This window comes from Papio anubis, chromosome 17 (genome assembly GCF_008728515.1).
Source record: "Papio anubis isolate 15944 chromosome 17, Panubis1.0, whole genome shotgun sequence".
Taxonomy (NCBI): Eukaryota; Metazoa; Chordata; class Mammalia; order Primates; family Cercopithecidae; genus Papio; species Papio anubis.
In genome coordinates this window covers 45621188-45644254 of record NC_044992.1, presented here as the reverse complement: position 1 = coordinate 45644254, position 23067 = coordinate 45621188, and the positions used below count along the sequence as shown (strand labels likewise).

The 23067-nt window shown below is 55.9% G+C and overlaps 1 protein-coding gene across 10 annotated transcripts in view; it reads left to right on the top strand.

The window, feature by feature from the left end:
• The first annotated feature begins 10445 nt into the window (after nt 1-10445).
• The window catches only part of SRCIN1 (SRC kinase signaling inhibitor 1), a 74486-nt gene continuing 61864 nt past the window's right edge, over nt 10446-23067 (top strand). For 6 of the 10 annotated variants that reach the window (XM_031657589.1, XM_031657588.1, XM_021929141.2 and 3 more), the window contains exon 1: nt 10448-18073. In XM_031657589.1, the coding sequence (XP_031513449.1) occupies nt 17872-18073 (202 nt within the window). In that variant the 5' untranslated portion in view covers nt 10448-17871. Of the gene's footprint in view, nt 18074-23067 lie in introns of all 10 variants that reach the window. The other 4 variants (XM_031657590.1, XM_021929143.2, XM_021929145.2 and 1 more) reach the window with 4 other exon arrangements.

The following is a 23067-nucleotide window of genomic DNA, read 5'->3' as shown; positions in this document are numbered from 1 at the left end:
TTTTGTAAAATACAGTAAAAGTGGTCATGTGCCTAGATGTACAGGCAGTCGCTATAAAGGTTTCTCAATGCTTGCTCTCCATTTCTGTTTTCTTGTGAACCAGCGGCTGGCACTGGTCTGTGGACCACACTTTGAGTAGCTCTGCCCTAGGGGTCCTTGGATGGGCTGCAGAGGTCAAAGAGGCCCACTCATTTCTTGTAGATGGGAACATATGTTTATTTATTTACAGTGAATGCAAAACTTTTGTTAAGACCTCAAAGGGTTCAGATTCCTGTAATCCATTGGTGTGAGAATGGGGAGCCATGGAAGATCTTTGAGCAGAAGGGGCTATAGGAAGCTTTGGAGCAGGAAGAAGCAGTGAACAGCCTGATTCACCCTGGAACTCCTCCCCACTCTGCTGCACCCTGAGCAGGCAGCCCAGGGCCTGGCACGTGGGGAGAGCGCTGTGGGGAATGTGAGATTCCAGAGAGCAGGAGGTTCACCTATGGGGTGATTAAAACAATCTGTGTTAGGCCTGTAATCCCAGCACTTTGGGAGGCCGAGGTAGGCAAATCACCTGAGGTCAGGAGTTCAAGACCAGCCTGGCCAACACGGCAAAACCTTATCTCTACTAAAAATACAAAAATTAACTGGGCATGGTGGCACATGCCTGTAATCCCGGTTACTCAGGAGGCTGAGGCAGGAGAATCACTTGAACTCGGGAGGCAGAGGTTGCAGTGAGCCAAAATCGTGCCACTGCACTTACAAAAGAAAAGAAAATCTGTGGTAAAGAAAACCAAAGGGCTTTGAAAGCTATGTTTGGAGCAAAGGATCAAGGAGGGGTGGACCTGCCACTGGGGCAGATGGCACGATGTTAGCTGAAGATGCAAAGCACAGATCACCTGTCTGCCACCTGCTTGGGAGGCAGGAACCTGAAAGGGAAGCCCCCATGGAGTGAGGGCCAGGCAGAGGAAGAGGCTTCGGGGAGCAGCCTGGAGCCAGAAAACATCCCAAGGCCCTACGAGTATCTTCCGAGAGTCCTTGGAGCAGTGTCCAGTGTTCCAGCACACTGGGAAAGCCTGTGACTCATGTGGGCACAAGCTCTTGTTCCAAAGAAGATAGGCTGAACTTTTCAGATGATTCTACTCATTGAATTCCCTGGCAGACTCCTACTTTCATTATTACTTTGTTTTTTGAGGCAAGATTTACATAGTATATTAATAAAAGTAACCATTATAAAGTGAAAAACTCAGTGGCATTTAGAGCTTTGTTTTTGTGTGTGTGTGTTTTTTGTTTTTTTTGGGACGGAGTTTTACTCTTATTGCCCAGGCTGGAGTGAAATGGCGTGACCTTGGCTCACCGCAACTTCCACCTCCTGGGTTCAAGCGATTCTCGTGCCTCAGCCTCCAGAGTAGCTGGGATAACAGGCATGCACCACCACACCTGGCTAATTTTGTATTTTTAGTAGAGATGGGGTTTCTCCATGTTGGTCAGGCTGTCTCGAACTCCTGACCTCGGGTGATCTGCCCGCCTCGGCCTCCCAAAGTACTGGAATTACAGACGTGAGCCACCACGCCCAGCTAGTGCTTTCATAATACTTTGCAACAATCAACTGTATATAGTTCCAACACGCTTTCGTCACCCCAAATGGAAACCTCATACCCATTAACAGTTGCTGCCTGTTCTCCCATCTCTCCAGGTAAATCTCTGTGGATTTATCTATTCTGAATATTTCATATAAATGGAATCATACAATATATGACTTTTAATGACTGGTTTCTCTCACTTAGCATGATGTTTTGGTGGGGGTTGGAGATTTTTTTGTAAAGATAGGGGTTTGCCACATTGCCCAGGCTGGCCTCAAGGAATTCTCCTGCCTTGGTCTCTCATAGCACCGGGATTACGGCCTGAGCCACAGTGCCCAGCCAGCATGATGTTTTTGAGGTTCATCCATGTTGAAGCATGTATTAGTACTTCATTCCTTTTTATGGATGAATAGTATTCCATTGTATGGATATACCACAATTTGTGTATCCATTCGTCCACTGAAGGACTTTTGGGCTGTTGGATCATAGGGTCGTTCTATGTTTAAAGAACTGCCAAACTGCTTTCCATAGCTGCTCAACCATTTCACATTCCCATCAGCAATGCGTGAGAATTCTTCCTACTTTCATCATTAAGTAGGGGAGTGCTATAACCTTGGAAGGCAAGGAGATGGTTACTAGGTGCTAGCAGGGGTAAAACAGATCAGGATAGTACTGGCTCCATTCCCCGCACCTTCTACCACAGTCTTCTAAGGCTGGTTGGTAGGCCTGGGAGGGCAGGTAGCTGGAGGTGGGAGGAGGCTTCCATTTTTTTCCCCAAGACATGTGAATCAGATGGTGAAATCTAGAGCCTTAAAGTCAAGCTGGGTGTGGCCCTGCAGGAGTTGGGCTTATGGTGTACCTGGGCCTCAGTGGCTCATAATATGTCCTCTTAAGGAGAGATACAGACTGTACCTTCCTTCTCCTCCTCCCTGCCCTGGCCTCATCTTTCTTCTTTTTTCCCTTTCCCTGTCCTAGGCCTTCTTTCACTCTTTCCATTTCTCCTTACATCTCTCCCTCTCTTCTTCTCTCTTTCCTCCCCTCCCCTCCCCTCTGCTTCCCCTCTTCTTCCCTTTTCTTCCGTTTTTCTGCACATCTCACCTTCTCTTCATCCCACTTCTGTTTGCCCCATCCCCTTGTCCTCCATCTCTTCACTGCAACTCCAGTCTCCTCTCTCCCTCCTCCCCCAACTATAGCACTAAGGTTGCAGTTCACTCACCCACCCACCCAGGCAATTCTTTTTTGGTTTGTTTGTTTTTTGAGAAACAGTCATGGTCTGTCGCCCAGGCTGGAGTGCAGTGATGTGATCTTGGCTCATTGTAACCTCCGCCTCCTAGGTTCAAGTGATTCTCATGCCTCAGCCTCCCAAGTAGCTGGGCTTACAGGTGCACGCCACCATGCCTGGCTAATATTTGTATTTTTAGTAGAGACAGGGTTTTGCCATGTTGGCCAGGCTGGTCTCAACTCCTGATCTCAGGTGATCCACCTGCCTCGGCCTCCCAAAATGCTGCGATTACAGGCGTGAGCCACCGCACTCAGCCCCACCCCGACAATACTTTTTAATTTTTTTTTTGAGGTGGAGTTTCACTTTTGTTGCCCAAGCTGGAGTACAATGGCGCGATCTCAGCTCACTGCAACATCTGCCTCCCGGTTTCAAGTGATTCTCCTGCCTCAGTCTCCCAAGCATCTGGGATTACAGGCACCTGACACCACGCCCAGCTAATTTGTTGTATTTTTAGTAGAAACAGAGTTTCACCATGTTAGCCAGTCTGGTCTCGAACTTCTGACCTCAGGTGATCCTCCTGCCTCGGCTTCCCAAAGTGCTGGGATTACAGGGGTGAGCCACTGCGCCTGGCCCCACCCCGACAATTCTTATGCCTAGGGGACCAAGGGGGAAGGGAAGAGGTGGGGAGCTGCACGCATGCTCATGGACTGTAGCCACAAGCCCCTCTCTCCACTTAGGCCCTGGGAGGTCACCCAGAGTGAGGTGGGTGCTAGAAACCCTCTCCCTTGACATTATTCTTTCCTCCTACAGAGAAGGGAGATCCACTGGCATCAGCATCACAGAGCATGGACCTGGCACACAGCAGGGGATCCGGGATCCAGTTCCAGTCTCCAGCTTGGGCAACAAAAGTGAAACTCCATCTTAAAATAAATAAATAAATAAATAAATAAATAAATAAATAAATAAATAAAATAATTGTCGGGGTGGGGCACGTCTGTAATCCCAGCACTTTGGGATGCCGAGGAAGGAACACCTGAGGTCAGGAGTTCAAGACCAGTCTGCCCAACATGGTGAAACCCAGTCTTTACTAAAAATACAAACATTAGCTGGGCGTTGTGGCGGTTGCCTGTAATCCCAGCTACTCGGGAGGCTGAGGCAGGAGAATGACTTGAACCCAGGAGGCAGATGTTGCAGTGAGCTGAGATCGAGCCACTGCACTCCAGCCTGGGTGAAAGAAAGACACATGACTCAACCACCCAAAAAGCTGGGATTACAGGCAACCGCCACAAAGCCAGATAAAGATAAAGAAAAGAAAGGAAAAGAAAAGAAAAAAGAAATGCGAATTCTCAGGCCCCTCCTCAAATCTGTTGAATCTGAGACCTTGGAGGGCGGGCAGCAATCCCTGGTTTAACATGCCCTCCAGGCGATTGGGCTTTTCCAATTACTTTGAGAGCCACTGCCCTACCATAGGGGGAGCCCTGGCTTAATGAGGGGAGCAAGGTGCCTGACTCAAGGAGCTCCCGGTCTGATGGGACAGATGGAACCATTGCCATCAGACAGGGAAGAGAGCCTTGTGCTCAGGAAATTCCCACTGGGAGGGGAACACCTCAGCTTTTCACTCCAAGCCCCTACACCGGTCCTTCCCTGCCAGAAGCATCAGGATAAGGTTCTCTGGAGGAGGCTGGCTACAGCTCCGACCCCAGAGAACCTGACTCCACTTTCTCTCTCCATTCTTCAGAAAGCGGGTTTGATGTGCTAATGAGGGTATCAATTAGGGAGCATCATTAGCATTCATTACAATAACAAGCAGGGAAGGGGGGATGGTCTTTAGAAATTTACTGCCACTCCCTCCTCTCCTATGGAGTGGGAGGAGGAACAGGAGGGTGAGGAATGTGAGAAGGGAGGCTTAGGGGCTCTGGAAGACCAGGCTGTGTTCAGAAACCCCCAGATGCAGGCCTGGGGCAGGGGGAAGCACCCTCTTCCTCCTTGGCTCCTCCCCCACCCCCTTGTGCCCCAGGTGCCACGTCACTGCCCTTGTTTACTTGCTCCAGAATAGGACCAGGTCCCCAGGCCCTCACTGTCTGCAGGCCCCCCTTAGTGGAATGTGGATGGTTCCTTGGGGTCTCCTGAAGTGCCTGGCCAGACAACAGCCCCATGGACCGGGGGCTTTCTCAAGGATACTGTGCTGGGGGTGCTCCAAAACAGCAGAGTGAGCAGTTTGGGGTGTCCCAGCCATTATTTCCACATCACCCTGTACCTTCTCCTAGAGGCCCAGACACCCCTCTCTGCCCATCCCAAGGCCCACCTCCCTTTACTTGCCCAGATGTTTCTCCAGATGCAATCCCTGTTCCTATTGCATCTTGGGGAAGGAGAGGCAAGGCTGAGAATTCTCTCCTCTGGGGTGCACCCCCATAACCTGTCTCTTGCAGACTCCCAGGAACAGGTGAGGACTGGGTGGGATGTTTGGGGAGGCAACGTGAGTGGTTAGGATCTGCTGTTCCAAGCTCCAAACATGCCAGCTGCCCTCTCCCAACCAAATACACTGCCAGAGGCACAGGGGAGGGGGACCAGAGGGAAGTTACCTGTTGAGGAATGAGAGCGGGGGCGGGGTGGCACCTGAGGCATCTCAGGTGGAGGCAGCTGGCAAATTGGTTGTGCCTGGGCACCATGCCAGCTTACAGGAGCAATTCTCGTCTCTCAGCTGAAGTAATACCTGTGTTGCTTTCGCCCTGATCAGTGGAGATGGTGTCCCCAGCCTTCTCTCTCCACCAGGAACCCCTCCTTTTGAGACCTGGTGGGAGGAGGGAAAGGCACCTATTTTTCTTGGGGTCAGTGAGGGGTGATGGTGCCAGGCCATATGTTCTGTGGCTCCACTTTCAGCCTTGGGACCTTGGGTTCTATTCAGGGAGCTGTATCCCTTCTCACCCCTCTGGGGGACCCATGGAGTCAGCTGGGTGGGGTGGGTGTGGACAAAGCATCTTTGGGGAGGAGAGGGGAGAAGGGTCTCAAATGAGCTGACAGCTGTGAGGATGATCAGAAATGCTAAGGATTCATCATTAAAAGGTGAGCTATACAAATTAAAAATATTACATATATCTGATTTAAGCGCCTCACTATGGAGGTGGCCTTCATGATGAGCGAGCTCACCTTAGGGTGGGTAAAAATGGATGTTTCATTCTGCTGACATCTTTGGAACTGCTCCCAATCCCTGGGGGCTGCATCACAGAACATTTCCCACTCCACCCCAAGCCAGTGGGGTTGGGCAGGCAAATCTCCACTCGATGGCACAAGCATCTTTTCAATGGTCAACTAGAGGTAATGCCTCAGGTCACTCTCCCCACAACAGGACCAGATCCCTGTCTCCTTCCTGATTATGGCATGGCTATACATCTTAACTCTCAGCCACATTCCTGATCCCAGTTCTCTTCTAACAACTGTATGGTTATGAGACTTTGTGTCCCAGGGGTTGTCCCTGCTGTGGCGGCCCACAGGGTTATGAGATGATGGTGATAGAAGACAGGCAGGGAGCTTTGGCGTAAGGCAGATGTGGGTTTGAATTTCAACTTTGCTGCTCTTACATTGGGCAATTGGCTATATCTCTCTGATAGAGGGTTGAAAATGCTCACTTCTGTCAGGCTGTTGAAAGGGTTAAATTAGAGATTATGGGTAGAGCACCTGCTGATTTTCTTCCCCTTAGGCACAAAGTGGGGGAGGGAAGAAATCTTGTTCCTTGCGGGGAATCTGAGTTGGGGGGAGGTGAAGGGCAGGAGTCCTGTGCAGTGGGTGGGTGGGGAGTCTGAATGGAGGAGCGACGTGTGCCAGAGCTCTGGGCTCCCAGCCGCCTGGGAGGTGGTGTCCATGTGCTGAGGGGAAGCTACCCCTGCCTCCCCTCAGCCTCCCCCACACAGAGCCTGCTGCCTCCCATGCCCATCCTGGGCAGGCAGCCAGGCAGGGCGCTGGATGGATGCCCACTGTGCTCTCAGAGGCCAAAAGATGGGCACCATCCAGTTGGCAGAGGGAGAGGCAGTTGGCCCAGGAGGGAAGAAGTCAGGGTGCCGGCCGCTGGGGTCGTGTGCCCAGACTGTGTGTCCAAGGACACAGCTCTTGGCTGTCTTTCTGATCTGTGCCGCTGGAGCTGGGAAGGGCCTCTCCTCTGGGACTGGCCCTGGCATCTGAGTTACTGCAATTGGTTATTGATCTCTAAGAGGAATCTGGGACCTTGTCCCTAGCTGGGCATGTAGTTGGCTCAGGGGCAGGCCGGGGGGGTGGACAGGAAATTGGGAGAGCCCAGATTAAGGTTGCAACTGGGTACACCAGGAAGTGGGGAAACCGGTTTGTCATTTGGGCCACTTGGGGTGGGGTCTCCTCTCCTGGGCTCTCTGCCTGCCTGCCACTCTGCCTGATGGTCCATAGTGAATAGAAGTACTCTGTTCCCTCTCTTGCTCACCTAAACTGCTTTTGGAAACGCCAGAAGTAAATAAAAGGGACAGGGGACTCAGCCCACCTTCTCCTCCTCAAGAAAGCTTGAGAGAGAAGGGACTGGTCAGAGCATCGGAGCGAGGGAGGGAGGGGGCCGCTGGAGCAAGAGGTGTCTGTGCGGGCCTGGGTCTGGGTCTGGGTCAGCGCTGGAGAAGTCTGCGGAGCCAACAGGTAGGCCAACGAAGGTGGGACGCGGAGGGGCGGGGGACAGCAGGGTGGAGCCGAGCTAATGCTCTGCCGGCTGCGGTAGAGGCGGCAGTGGCGCCGCCAAGCGAGGCGTGAGCAGGGACCGTCGCTGGAGCGTCCTGCCATGGGCTCTCACTGGCCGGAGGGGCGCAGACCACTTCCCTGCTAGCACGCGCGCCTGCAGTTCCCGCGCACGCCTGCAGGAGGGGCCGCAACCCGGAGCCGGGGCCAGGAGGCGGCCCAGCAGGGGGCGCCGGGGAGCCCAGACCCTCTCACTGAGCCGCTTCTAGGCGCAGTGGGGTGAGGGGTCGCGCGGCAGAAGCAGAGGAGGATCTAGGCGCTCTCGGAATGGGGCGGCTGTTGGTTTCCGAGGTCACCTTGGCTGAAGGGAGCCCCCAGTCTCGCCGCCCCGCCTCCCCACCCAGCCCCGAGAGCCTTTCCATCCCTAGGCGCGCCCAGGCTTGGAGACCCAGGAGTCCTCCACCCTCCAAGTGTTCCCGGTCCCTGGTCAACGTATTTGTCTCCATCGTGGTGCGAACACTACTTGGGGTGGGAGAAGCAGGTGGCGCGGGGAGGAGAGTGAGCGTGCCTCGCGCCCGGCCCCGGCCGCGCGCTGCGGGATCCCGCCGTGCTGCTGGAGGGAGCGAGAAGGCGCAGTGCCCCCTCCCCTCCCCCGCCTCCTCCGCCCCGGGCGGCCCTTTGTACGATCCGGCCACACGCGCGCGCCCGCGCCGCGCGCGCGCCCGCCCGCAGTGACACACCCGCGCCGGCCCGCGCGCGCGCACACACACTCACACACACACACACACACACTCGCTCTCGCACACTCGGTGACACGCCCGCGCGCGCGCGCACCCACACGCCCGGCCGCCGGCGCCCTCCCAGCTGGTCCACCCCGGCGGGGCCCGCGCCCCCGGCCCGCCCGCCTGGCACCGCGCCCCGGGGCTGGGGCCGAGCGAGGAGCCCGCGAGGCGGCGAGAGGGCGAGCGCCAGGCAGGCCGGCCCGGGGCCCCCGCCCCCCGCGCCCCCGCCCGATGGGGAACGCTCCGTCCCAAGGCATGTCCCTGTCTCTCTCCTCCCTAATGTGCCTCCATGCTTAAGTGGAAGGTATTTCTGTTTTCTTTGTGTGTTTTCCCCCTCGGCCGGGGGCGGGGGCGGCGGCCGGGCCGGGGAGGCGGTGGCCGGCGGGGCGAGGGATGCTGGGGTGCAGGTGTGTGGGGGGCAGGGGACCGCTGTGCGCTGGGCTTGGGAGAAGGACCCAGGCGAGAGGAGTGCTGGGACCGGAGAAGGGGGCAGGGTGGGGAGGGCCTCACGACGCCCCGGGGTGGGGGCCAGAGGGGTTCAACTGTAAAGGGGCTTGTATGGAGGGGGGAGGGGGAGGAGAAGAAGAAGGGGGATGGATGTTGAGCAGGGTAGGGGGAGGGGAGCGTCCATCCGAGGTGAGGGAAGAAGAGGATGCAGGGGGAGGGGAAGGGAATGGAGAAGTGAGGGGTGCATCAAAGGCCTCCCTCCCTCAGCTCCCAGAATGGGGTGCACGGGCTAGGATGGTGGTGGTGGGCCCTCTGCGCCAGCCCCCAGGGACGGAAGGGGATGAGTGAGTTCTGGGGTTGGCCGCGTTGCCAGGATACAAGCCCGTATTCCACACACCCCAGCTCGCCGCACCTCGAGGCCCTAGCCCTGGAGACCTCTGAGCCTCAGCAGCAGTTGCAGAAACTGGGGACCAGCTCCCCGCTCTATCAGCGAGTAGGGAGGGCCACGAGAGGGAGGGGTTTAGGGAGGGGCTATTTAATCTTAACCCCTCCCCCCGCAGAGGCCAGAGGGCAGGGGAGGGCGCCCCCAGCTGGGGAGGGCATCTAGGGTGAGTGAGAAGATAGGGACTGCAGGCGGCTGAGGGGTGGAGGGTGGGGCTGGGAAGGGGACGCACCACCGTGGCCCACCCTCCCCTCCCACGCACCCCCCTGCTACGTCAGAAGCTCCCGGGCCAGCTCCGAGTCCTGTCGGTGGGGGCAGCAGGATGCTGGTGGAAGCAGAGGGGACAGGCCGGGTGCCTCCGCAGCTCGGCTGTCAGGGCCCGGCGGGGCGTGTGAGGCTGCTGGTGCGCGCCCCCCAGCCCCACGCCTCCCCATGCAGCCCTGGCAGTGCCTCCGGCGCTTTGCCCTGGCCTGGTGGGAGAGGACGGCGGAGGGCAGAGCCCGCTCTCCCAGGGAGGAGGCTGGACCGAGGGACCCTGGGGGCCGAGGGGAGCCAGGTGAGCAGGCGCGGGGAAGTGTGCAAGGAGGGGAATCTTCCCAGCCCCTCTCCTCAAATGTTGTGGGACAAGGAGGTCCTGCAGCACCCCAACTTTAAGGAAAGTGGGCTCCCCGAGCTGGGGTTGGGGGTTTCTGGCAGCAGCCTTTCAAAAGGAGATGGAGGATCTGCTGTCTGTTTTGGGGAAGGGAGAAACAGGTGAGGCTTGGGAGTGAGGGAAGCTGATCAGACTTCCAGGTTTGTGGGCCTGAATGTTCCTTTGGGTGGGGTTTGAGCACTTTTTGGGGGTCGTCAGGATACCTTCTTCCCGACTCTTGGTATCTTGGTCTGCGTGACCTTGAGCCAACTGCTTTGCTGTCTAATTCCGTGCCTCAGTTTATCTTATTCCCGTCCCTTTCCCTCTTGTTGGTCTTTAAAAAATTGATGATGCATTTGATGGAGATTGTGAGGCTGTCACCACTGGTGGCAGCTATGATGGTGATGGTTTCTGGTGTGGTTGTATGTGGGGAGCAGCTATGGTGCATTTGAGGGGTTTTGCTGGTTCTGGTTGGTGATGGGCCACTCCGTACAGGTGTCAGGGACACGGAAAGGAACATTCACACAGGAAGGAGTTCTCCAGGCAAGCTGAGAGTTGCTGGGGACAGAGACTTAGCTAGTAGTCTGGGGTAGAAGCAAGGGATGGGGTGAGGGCTCTGGGCATAAGGGGAGGGATTCCAATAATAAGATCCACCACCACTACCCCCCACCCTGCCATCCCCACCCAGACTGCCTGGCACCCAGGCACCATTGGCAGCAAGTGCAAAGGCTTTGCCCTGGCTTCCTGCCATTCTGCCTTGGGGACAAGAGGGTCTTTGTCCAGTCCCCCCCACAACAATTCTTGCTCCTTCCGCCCTTTCCACGATGGCTGGTTCTCTGTGATGACCCTCAGGGCTGGGATGGAGGCACAAATCCCCCTTCTGGCTCCCATTCTCTGTGCCCTGGAGCTCTATCTGCAAAAGGCAACTGTGGTCCTTGGGGAGTGCTGAGTGGAGGGGGATACTCCACTAGGGGAAGGGTCGCTAGAATGAGCCTCTCAAAGAGCTACCCCCACCTTAGGCTTTCCCCCGCCCCTCTACTTGCCTCCTTGCCTAATGCAGAGGGTCTGGGGTCTTCGTGGCCTGATCCCTGCTGGGTTCCTGGCATCTTAAAGATGTGCAGAGTACTGGGTTGGGCGCTGGGATGCAGGGCCTCTCTGATGCGCTCTCGCTCTCTCTGTGTCTCTCTCTTTCTCTCTCTCTCCCTCTTCCCTGTCTCTCTCCCTCTTCCCTCTCTCGCCAGGGACCCACCCTGGAAAAAGGGTTTAATTAGAACCATTGATTCCTTCTTTGGCTGTGGGCATCGACAGTGTGGTCAGAGCTAGAGGGTGGGGGTGGCATGGCTGCCGTCTGCCCATGCCAACCTTGGCATTCTCTGCCAAAACCCCAGCCCTGGAAGTGCTTGGGAGGGAGGGGGCTGGGCTGTTTGAAGTACCCAGTTTGTTGAGCCCCCACCCCCACCCCAGGTTAGGTTTTGGGGAAAGAAGGGAGACAGTGTTGAGGATTGGAACGGAGGGAGCTGAGTTTGGGGCTCAAGGAAGAACAGTTCATGGCGTCTGTCACACTGGGTAGCGGCCCGGGCACATGAAGAGGCAGATGTGGTGGGGGGCGCTCCTGCAAAGGGGCCTGTGGGTGTTGGGCAGGCAGGGAGTTCAGGGGAAGGATCCAGGGCGTGCCATAAAAGCTGCTCTTTCGAGGAATCCCAAGCATTTATCTCCTCCAAGCCCTGGCAAGGAGATCTGTTTTCTTCCTTCATTTATGTCCTTGAGGCCCAGAGAGGGACAGAGACTGCCTCAGAGGCCCAGCAGACTTAAGTCTAGCTTTAAGCCTGGTTTCCTGACCTAGGGACCCCTGCTTGGATACAAGCTGCTGAGGGTAAGGCTCCTGGTAGCCGAGGCTCTGGACTCTAGGACTTGTGGGGGGTTGGGGGACAGGTTGTGCCCCCCAAGTCCTGGCTGCCTGCTGTGGGTGGGCTGGTGCAGGTGCAGGTGCAGGCTTCAATGAGGCACTCAGATGCTCTTTGAAGAATACCTCATTGGCTTCCTAGGGCCCATTCGAGCAAAGATAATAAAAATCTGGCCGTCAGCGGGTTTGAGGGCTGTACTCGCTTCCCCTTCTTTCATTCCAAGCTCTGAGAAGCGGAGATGAAGGCTTCGGATTTGGCTGGGAAGCAGTGCCTGCCCCGAGGGAGGAAGGGAGGGAGGCAGTGAAGGAGGGAGGACTGAGTTCCTGGCAACCAGGGGAGTTTCTGGGGAGGTGGGCAGAGGGGCAGGGGCATGGTCCCTAACTCCTGCCAAGCAGCCTAGAACCTCGGGGTCAGGGTTCCTCTACCCGATACCTAGGCTCCAGAGTGCTCCCCTGGATGCCCTCAGTCTTCGCCCCTCCCCCATCTCTCCTCTGTGCCATTCCGTCTCCCCATTCCTCCCTTGCCGCTCCCTGCCCCTCAATTTCTCCTGTGCTGCCCTTCCTGCTGTCTCTCTCTCTAACCCTGTCTCCCTGTCTCTTCTTCTGCCTCCCCCTTCCTCCCTCTGACCGCCCCTCCCATTGTCTGCCGCCCCTTCCTTTCCCCAGCTCTGGCCCTGCTTTCGAGGACTGTCTGGAAGGTTGAGAAGCCAAGTTGGGGGCGGGGAAGTGGCCTCAGAAGGGATGGGCCTGGGTTAACTATTATGGTCTGTCAGGTGCCATAATTGTCAGAGTCCAGGAAGGGCTGCTGAGCACTTAGGGATGTGTGTGTGTGTGTGTTGAGGGCGCCATCCCCCTCCCCACACCACAGCGGGCACCTTGCCCTGACATTGGGCTCTTCCTCCCCTGCCTCAAACACCCCAGGTTCCCTGCTCTTCTCCCCTGCCCCTCGGATTTCTCCTTGCCTACCTCCGGCCTCCCGCCCCTCCACCCATTGGCCCCCCAGGTGCTATGCTGCCCTTGCACTGCCCCTCACACCCACCAGACCGTCTCCAGGTGCAGAGGCGGTAAGGGAGGCATCCAGGAAGCCTCTCGGCTCCATCTCCCACCCATGTCTCTGATGGGCCTGCCTGGAGCCCCATCCACTCCCTGGGGCCCCTTTGCCATGTTGTAAACCCCCCAGCAGAAAGACAAGACCCTGGTGGAAAAAGCACTGCACTAAGTCGAGAGAGCTCATTCTTATCCTTCCTCAGTGCCCAGATGTCTGCGTGACCTTGAGCAAGTCCCTTCCCAGCGCGGGCCTCTTTCCTCACCTGTGAAATGAGGGGGCGTGGGCTGGCTGATCTCCAAGGTCTCTTGTGACATTCCAGCGGTGTTGTGTCTCTCTTCTGGGTGATTTGCATATGCTTTGCATATATTAATGGTGCCTGCTTGAAGGGGGAGGGTGCCGCCCACACCCGGCCCAGAGTCCCACCCACCATTCCAACTCCCCTTGCCCATTGGCCCATGCTTTTGCTGCTCCGATTTCCCAGAGGGGTGAAAGCTGGGCCTGAACATTCCCTGGGGAGGTGAGTCTGGCCCCTATGTTCCAGCCATGCTGGGGGCAGGGTGGGGGGATGACTGTAGTGGAGGAGACCCCTGCCCTCAGCATTCCTGCTGCAAAAGGTCAAAACAGAGAAGCCATGTGGTGGGTGAATTCACCAAAGTTGCCTGTGGCTAGAATAGGGGGTGCAAAACCCCACGGAGGCCTGACCCTGCAGCAGGCAGAGGGGCTTGAGGCTGTGCACCCTCCCAGGGCCTGCTAGCCCTCTGCCGGGAGCTTAGCCAGGTGTCAGAGCTCCTCCTCTGGCTTCACCTCCCAGGCTCAACCCATGGCAAGTCCTGCCCTTGTGCCCCTGCCTACTTTTGCCCATTCGCCTGGGCTCTAGGGATGTGTGTGCTGAAACCTGAGCCTCAGAGATGGTTACTGAGAAGGACTAGGTCATTCATTGCCTCTCTGGGCCCTCTTAGCTACCACACAGAAGGTGGGGCCCAGACCCCCTGCAGGCGTCATGGACATTATGAGGGAGGAGAACCTGCCACCCCAGTCCTGCCCCTACCTCCAGCAGCCCCACCTGACCTCTTGGGGACCTCCCCCAGAGCCTCCTTGCATGCCTTGGTTCCTTTTACTTACATATCTCCCCACTCCTGGGGCAGGGCTGGGTAAAGGTTGATAGCCTGGAGAAGATCATGTAGGTCACTGAGTCATGAGAAGAGTCTCTGAAGACAGGAACAAAAATGCCACCAAGGAGGACCGGGCCAGGGGAAATGCAGCAGGAGAGATCAAGGTTAGACTTAGTCTTAAGGAAGGACCATCCCAGGGGACAGATTCGTTTCTGATCCTGGAATTTTTGTGAAGATTAAATGAAACAACAGATGAAAACATCCCGCACAGTGCCGGACATATAATAAACAATCAGTTTATTGTTGGGATAATAAACAATCAATTATGATGGGATAGGTGACAGACATCTCTGAACCCAGAGAAGATAATAATCCTTAGAGAAGTCTAAGCCTGAGACTTAGTTAGGATTTTGCAGAGGATGAGGACTTGGAGGGGCAATTCCTAGAAAAGCTGTTTCCCCCATACCCAGGCTGCTGCTCCCTCATCCCACCCTTCGGGCCCCACGCATGCACTGGGCTTGGGGCCCAGCCACCCAGGGACACCCTGCCCTCATCCTGTCTGCTGGGGGTGGGCAAACAGAAGGGTGTGGAGGCTGGAAACCTGCTTTTCTCCCCCTGCCTCCATCTCTGCATAGGACAGCTTGAGAGGAAGCAGGCCCACGCTGTAGTAGGAGGAATCAAGGTTAGATAGGAAGATAAACCTCCCAGCATGTGGCCACTCCAGGATGGGAGCCTCTGGTGGTATTTTTGCATCTTTCACCTCAATGACAGTGGTCTGTGAGCACCCGTAGACTAGTGTTGGACCTAGGGGCAGGGGACTGCTCAGCATGACCTTTCACATGACCTTTGGGCATCCTGAGGAGTGTGGCTGGTGTGGTTGCCAGAGTGCAGGGGGCCCTGCTGGAGAGGGATCCAGTGCTGCAGGAGAGGGAGAAGAGGAGGAGACAGAGAGAAGCTGCTCCTCTGTTCCTTAGGGCAAAGAGGTAAGTTGTAAAGAACAAGCGTTGGGCTGGAGTCAACTTGCCTGTCTCCCCTACTGCTGTGTGACCTTGGCAATTTAGTTGCCCTCTCTGGTCTTCAGTGTCCTTGGTATAAGAAAAGAGGGTGGGACTAGAGGACCTTCAAGCTCCCTTCTAGTGCTCCCAGGCTCTCTCTACCTCCTCTCCCTTGGATAATATTGCTTTGCCACATGGAGGGTGGGAAGACTGTTTCCCAGCTTCAGCTAAGAAAAAAAAATGGAGATTTGGCCCAAGAGAATATTGGAATACATACACATGTACACACACACACACACACACACACACACACTCATGCCTTACAGACAGCCCCCCTCCTGTTCCGAAGGCACACCTTGCCTACATCTGCCCTCCCAGCCCAGGGGATGGAGAAGGGAGTGGCTAGAGGATTCAGCTGTCCTCTGAATTCTAAACTCACTGTTTTCCTCCCACCCCAGCAGAACTGGCTGTGCCACACTCCATTCCATTCGGGGACAATAATCCAGTTCGGGTTTTCTTCCACAAGGCACTTCAAGCTGGTGGCTCAGCTCCCCCACAGCCTTATCCTGGCTCCCGGTAGCCTCGGCCACCTGCCTCGGTTGCCTGCATGTCCTGGTATGGAGTAAACCAAGACTGGAAGGGAGTTGGGTTTTCTCACCTCTGCAAATACACGCATTTCAGGGCACTGGCTTCTTTTCCATTCCAGCTGGCAGAGCATGCTGGAGACCCCAGACCCAGGGACCTACAGAGGGGCCCCCAGACTCAGCTTATAGAGAGACCCCAGACCCAGAGACCCCGCAGAAAGAGCCTAGCTGTTTCTGTTTGTGCAGAGCTGGGGAGATCGCCAGGGCACGTGTTCTGCAGTCTCCCCTCACCCCTAGGATGCATGATAATTGCATACGGAGCAGACATCACTCCAGGCACCAGCCTCTGCTTCTTATGGGAAGAATGAACGACTCCAGCTTGTTGGGAAGGCCTTCCATGGCTCCTTGAAGCCCTTGGGATGGGCCTTGCTGTCTTCTCTCTTGGGCTGTCCCCTGCCTATTCCACCCCACCCAGTGACTAGGCTGGCCTGATGAGTTCCCCATTCTTGTCCCCAGCCCCCTTATCCATGGAAAGTTAGGGCTCTGTGGAAAGGCGAGGGCTGTGGGGACTGCCGCAGACTCTCACTTTGTCCACCCCAGAACAACTGGGCTCTCTTCTACCTGGGCACTATGAGAACTTCTGGTTGGTAAAACGAGAAGGGGCTTGTGCGGGGCTTCCTGGAGCTGCTTCTCTCCTGGAAGTGGGAGGGGCAGGAAGGGGCTCTTAGAGAGGCAGATGTCACCTAAAGATGAAGCTCAGGAAATCCCGGACCCGCCTGTCTCCTCAACCTGATGGCTCACCCCAATCCTGGTCCACTGGCAGCCTTGGGTTAGAACAGTCTGCCTCCCACTCTTAGGACGGGACAGAGACAGAAGAGAAATCTTCTCTTCTACCTTGCTGCCCATAGGAGATAATTTCTGCTGGAGCATCCAATAGAAAGAGGTTAGACTTTAGGCAGAACTTCCCAGAGGCCACCAAAAGGAAGACAGCCAACGACTGGGGAGGGTGGATAGGAGACAGTTTAGCTCCTGGGTCAGGAGCTCAGGGTCTGCAGTCAGACAGCTCTGGGCTGCAATTGCAACCCTGACAGTCATTCGCTGTGTGGTTTGGGGCAAGTTGCTTCACTCTCTGAAGCTCAGTTTCCGTCTCTGTAGATCGAGGGCATAACAGTGGCTTCCTCACAGAGTGGGTAGTAGGATTATATGAGGTAATTTAGGCAGAGTTCCTGGCACATAGTAGACATTCAATAAATAGTCACATCTTTATCTTCCTCCTCTTCCTGTGTCTGACTGAATAATTGAATAGGGTCCACCCTCCACTGAGGAAAGGGCATACATAAGAAACCTCTTTAGATTTTTCTAAGACCCAGATCCTCAACTCAGCCTGTCTGGGGCTGGGCCCCTGGAGCTGCCACTAAGGGCTGGTGGTAAGAAGGAAGCTGGAGCTCCTGAGCCTTCACTTCTGTGCCTCCCACTGCCTCATCCAGGAAGCCCTCTGGGGCTAGACACATTAGTGAGCATTCTTAATATTTTCTCCCAGTCCGTGTCCCAACAGCTGTTTCTCCCTGGGATGTCGACGTTTTAGGTAATCGGTGGGAAAATTGGAACCATGAGATTGGCAGGGGGCTCTGAGAATACTTGTAGCCAGACGTGTTGTGGGTATGGATGGGTCTGAGCCAGCCAAGGGAGGGCTGTGCCTGAGTGGGTGTGGGCCACAGTGTCTCCAGGCAAGAAAGGTCTTACTGCTGCATGCCCCAGGGTAAAAGGCTAATCAGTACTGCAGCATGAGGGAGGTGGAGTAGGTTTAGAAAGAACTTCCCTGCAGGGTGGGGCATGGTGGACAGCTGCAGGGGACCTGCCGTGGCAGGTTGAGGGTTGGGGGCGTGGAGGCAGTAGCTAAGTGAAGGACTTCAGGCAGGTCTGTGCTCCTGGCACAGTGTGAACCTATGAGTGCCTTTTGGGTGGGAAATGCCTGTCTCTAACGCAGGCAGGGGAAGCGGGGCTATCTCAGGGTTAGTGGGGAGTGGAGCAGATGGGGGTCTCTTAGGCTGGGGAGAGGGTTGTCACCGGGACAATTATGGCAAGCCTCTCTGACCCTGAAGCCATCAACCTTCCAGAATGGCATAACCTTGCATGAGGGAGGCAGGCGGGCTATCATTTGGGGTCTAGGTTGAGCACCCCAGTAAAGCATCTCCCCCTGTTTCTGGGAGGAGAACCAGGCGTGGCTTGTTGGCTGTCTGTCCTGGGAACCCAGTTCTGGGGACCCCATGTTTTCTGTGTTGTCCTGCTGTTCGTCCCCCTGTCTGTCTCGCACCAGTGTCTCTACCCCCTCAGTCCCTGCTCTTCCTATGACACCCAATCTCTATCCTGTCTGCCCTGGGGGGCCCCAAAGGGAGAGCTCCTAAGGCTCTGCCTTGCTCTGTACCTGCTTCACCTCCCCCAACCTCATGGCCCATGGCCCATGGCCCTGCCCCTGCCCCGGCCCACTTTGGGAGCCCCTGCCCCGACCCCTCCTCTCTCCAGCTCCTCTGCTGCAGCCGGGCCTTTCTGGGCATTCATTCACGACTTTCCTCCTTTCCTGTCCCTCACCCAGGGCTCCAGCGTGCGGCGGGAGGGAAGCCTCCAGGACTCTGTTCCCTCTGTTTAAAGTCTCCAGGTTAGTAAGCCAGGAGGAGGGAGGCCCCCCATGATTCCCCCTCCCGCCAGCTCTCTGTAGTCAGATGCTCCTCCCCAGCCTGGAGGGCCAGAAATGGGGAGGGGGCTATCCCTGGTGGGCCCAGCCTTTGCCAGGGGAGGGGGCAGCAGATACCTGACTCTGGGGAGGGCACTTTGGCTGGTAGAGAACATGTCTGTATGTGCACGTGTGTGCATGTCAGTGAGTGTGCGTGTACAAGCACGCGTGCATGTACATGTGTGTGCAGGCTGCAAAGCCACCATGTAAGCTGGGGCTGGGGTGAAAAGAAGAGGCGGGAATCCTCTGCCGAGGGGGCTTGTGGTCTTCGGAGAGGGATCAGGAGCAAGGGGCACCTCTTATGGGAGGATGTCCATGTTCCAGCGATGCCCAGAGGGTGGGGGATGGGAGAAGATGGGACTGTTTTGTTTAGCTTATAGTCACATGCAAACTTGTGATCTCATTTCATTTATTCAATTGTTTGCTTGTTCATCCATTCATCCATTTATTCAATAAAGACTTACTGAAGGCCAGGCGTGGTGGCTCACGCCTGTAATCCCAGCGCTTTGGGAGGCCGAGGCGGGCGGATCACGAGGTCAGGAGTTCGAGACCGGCCTGGCCAACATGGTGAAACCTGTCTCTACTAAAAATACAAAAATTAGCCTGGTGTGGTGGCGGGCACCTGTAATCCCAGCTACTCAGGAAGCTGAGGCAGGAGAATTGCTTGAATCCAGGAAGCAGAGGTTGCTGTGAGCTGAGATTGTGCCACTGCACTCCAGCCTAGGTAACAGAGCAAGACTCTGTCTTGGGGGTGGAGGGGGAGAAGACTTATTGAACACTTTCCCTGTGCCAGGCACTGGACTAGGCTCAGAGTCTAACAGCAACCAAGGCAGATAGGTTCCTGGATGCTTTGCTTAAGTGTTGAGCAAGTAGAGGTTGAAGAGTTGGAAGATTTCTTGGCTGTGGGGGCCTGTCCTCTGTCTATCTGCCCCTGCTCCCCCTGCTGGCAGCTCTTTTGTAACTTTATGTCCCTGTGGAATGTCCCCCTCATAATGTGACCCTGCCAAGCAAGCAGTTACTTGGCCTCCAAGTCCCTGGTGACCTTGATGACTAAGGGTAACATTATTAGGCTGCTCCTGAGGCTGCTTCAGAGGACATCAAAGAGCCCGGCTGGAGGAGGGTGTATAGGCGGGGGAAGCCATCCCTGCCCCCAAATCTGGGCCCAGGACCAGCAGCCTGGAGCATTGGACTTGAGAGTCAGCCTGCCCTGGGTTCAAACCCCCACTTCAGCCATTTCCTAGGTGTGTGAACCTGGACGAGCCACTTTCCCTCTCTGAGCCTCAGTGTTTGTGCCTATAAAGTGGTACAAGAACACCTCCCAGGCAGCATTGTTGAGAAGAGTAAAGAAAAAGAAGTGACGGGCCCAGACTTGGCCCACAGCAGGGGCTGCCTAATTGCAGGTACCCTTTGCATCCCCACCTACTGCCCAGGGTTGGGCAGGCTGCACCTGGGTCGTATCTGGGTGCTGCCCTACCTTCTTAGGAGAGGGGCTATTTTCAGGTCCCATGTTCTCCAGCCCTTCTCCAGTTCTCTGAACTGCTATTCAGCCACAATCTAGGTGGGCAGCTGGGGGAGGCAGCTCTCCTTGCCACTGTGGCTGCCGCCGCCTTGATGGCTTTTTAATAACTTTGCTCTGAGACAATCTGCAGAGCGCTCGTTTGTCTGCCTCTTAATTAAAATTACCGTTTTCCTAAAAGAGCAACGACACTGCTCCCCTCCCTCCCCCATCCTCGGCTGCTGCCGGGAGAAGCCAGGAGAACGAGGAGAGACTTGAAATTGGAGCCCTTTCTTCCCTCCTTGCTCGCGTGAGTTACCCCGCTTCTCCACACAAACAGCAGAGGGGCCAAGGCTCAGTCTGCAGGGTGGGCTCGGGCAGTGAACCAGGCAGAGGGGGCCGGCGCAAGGGCCTCTGAGATCCGAATGTTCGTCTCTTTCATCCACCCTTTTCTGGAATACCCCCGGTAATGGGGAGCTCAGTACCTTACAAGACTTACTTTCTACCTCTGCAAAAAGGTGAAGCAGCCCCTGTCCTGGCTTTATCAGCCAGAGTGGAATAAGACATGGATGGGTTTTGAAAGAGTGCTGTGAAGGATTATTGAAATGCCTGTTGAGGGTGTAGGGGGTGGGAGTCGGGAGGAGGCCACCATGGTAGTGGACACCGGGGTCAGTCCCTCACTGTTGACTCTGGTTTTGGTTAGAAGAGACCTGTGCTCCCTCTGTGGGCTTTCAGGGGATGGGGCTCATTTAGTCATTGCTGAGTTTTGAGAAGAAAAATCATCACTGGTAATAATGAAAATACCGATGGCCAGTATTTATCGGGTGCTTCCTCGGAGCCAGATGCTGGGTTGTGCACTGTACACGCGTTAGTTCATTTCATCCTCACAACTGTCCTGTGAGCTCACTGCTGCTGACTGTTTTGTGGGAGAAGAGACAGACAGACCTGAGGGGTTAAGTAGCATGCCTGAGGTCAGAGAGAGAGTCCCAGTCTCTAGCAGGGTAGCCTCAGCCCTACACCCTCCCTTCCACTCCCCGCACCCCACCCCCCGCCTTCACCTGAAGCTTTGTGTGGGTCTCACCCCATTCCCTGGTGCACCTTTGCCTCCCTCTGCACTCCGGCAGCAGGGCTCCTCTGGCCCAACGCCGTGGAGAATTCACGCTAAGATTCATCACCTTCCTCCCCCACCCTGTTCCTCCTGAGGAGTCCGTGCTGCAGCCAGGTGGGGGCCCCAGCAGCTCCCTTGGGTCTGGCCTCTTCCCCTGTGGTCCTTTGCCTCCGCGGCTCGGCTCCTCTTCATCACCTCCCATTCCTGCTCCTCCCTGAAATGCCCTTCCCCACAACCGCCTCTGGGCTCGCCCCTCCGATCTCCCGGAGCACTGTCAAACCTCTGGTGGCTCCTAATGTAACCTTTCTTGAACAGTCATCAGTTCTGGACATAACTAAGCCCATTAGCCTACTTTTGCTTGTGGGGGCAGCAAACTCAGTACCTTCAGGGGCAGCAAATGAGGGAAGCGATGCATGAGGATGATAGGGAATGGTGGGGACTGTGGTGAGGAGAGGGGTGCCTTCCTGCCTCTGCAGCCCGCCCTTCCTTACCTCACTTCCTGTGCTCCTTAGAGGTATTAAAATTCAAAGAAATAAAACAAAATACCATTAGCCATCCCTGCCTCCCGACAAAAAAAAAAAAGCCTGTGCTTCAGTGTAGCCACAGTGTGATCCTTGCTAAATCATCTCATTCATCTTGGCATCCCCATATTGCCTAACACATTAAAGTAACTGTGTATGAATTGCTTGTTGAATGACTACATGACCACACATGTGCCAGGCACTGTGCTATTACACACCTTATTTCTTCCCGTCTTCACAAGGGAGGCGCTGTTTTCTCCATTTTGCCATTGGGGAAACTGAGGCCTGGAGGACTGGAATGATTTGTTCAAGGTCACACGTATGGCAAGTGCCCAAGGTGAGATTTGAGCCTTGACTTGCTGTGTCCTTCTGCCTGTTCTGTTTGGTCATGGGGATGCATACATGGGACACATGGCACCTGCTTTCAGTACCTGCCCCGGGTAACAGGGAGCACTTGTGTGGCTGGTGACCACCTGGTTGAAGTGTACTGCTCACCTTGGGGAGGCAGGGTGGGGAAGTGAGGACTGCAGAAGCAGGAAAGGTGCAGATGCCCCTCACCCCAGCACACCCCTCCTCCCTCAGCTTCCGGTCCCATCCCAGCAGCCTGGGGATGGTGGCGTGGTGACAGGTGCTGAGCTGCAGAGATGACGGCACTGCTGATTCCCCCATAATTACTGTCTGATGAGACACCAGAATTAGCCACTGTGCGAGCATGGGATGCAGACATGGGGCACTTGCAGGGAAGCAGCTGAGGGTGAGGGAGCCTTTCCTTCCAAGCCTGGGGCCCTCTGGCAGCAGAGCAGGGAGGAAGAAGTAGGTTAGCAAGGAGGAAGCACTGTGTGGTTAATATGCCTCAGATATTATCATGTGGGCTTGTGGTTTTCCAGTTCTCAGAGTGACTGGCTGCCAGACAGGGGCATCCTGGGCCTCAGGCCACTAGCCCGAGAACTCCAGGCAGAGCAGGCTGCCCACTCAGACTCCCGGGCACACCCTTTGGTGTCTAGAGCTGGGGCTCTGAGGAACATAGTTGCTGGGAGATGCTGAGATTCAGACCAGACCCCTTGAGTGACATTAGCAAGGCCAGGCACCAGAAGGTGAATGGAAGTGACTGGAAGGAGCAGTTTCAGCCGACTGGGCCAGGAACGTCACCCCTCCCAGGAGGCAGAAGTCAGGCTGGCCCCTGAGGTCTAAGGCTGCGGGAGGCCTGAGAGTTAGGGGCAGGGGGCGAGGAAGGTATGTTCTGGCCCTGGAACAGGGCTCTTAGGCCCTGAGCATTTGTTTTTCCTGGCACACGTGCTGTGTGGGCAGGAGGGGCGCTTGCGAAGACACTTTAGTAACAGAAGCAGACAGGAGTCACCTGTGCTGCTCAGACCTCATCTGGACCATTAGAGCAGTTCTGAAGGCCACCAGCCAAGAGAGGTGGTGACACAGGGCTTACCCAACAAAGGGCAGTACAGATGGCCAGCGGGGCTGGGCCACACAGGAAAGACCTGAGGGCTCATGACAGAAGGTTCTGGTTCAGGAGCCTCCACTCTGCTCCAAAGGGAGAGGTCATGACCTTCCCCCAGGTTCCCCTGAGGGCCATGGGCACAGACTGTGGCTCATTTTAAGGAAGGAGAAACCCCACAAGATGATTGGTGCTTTGGATGTAATGAGTTCTCCATTCCTGGAAGTATCCAAGACCTGACTGGCTGGAGCTCCTGATTTGCAGTTCTGTCTCTGCACAGCCTGTGGTAGGGGCTGGGAGGGCTTCATATCCAGCGCAGGTACAAGAAGGCTGCGAGGAGGTCTGTGG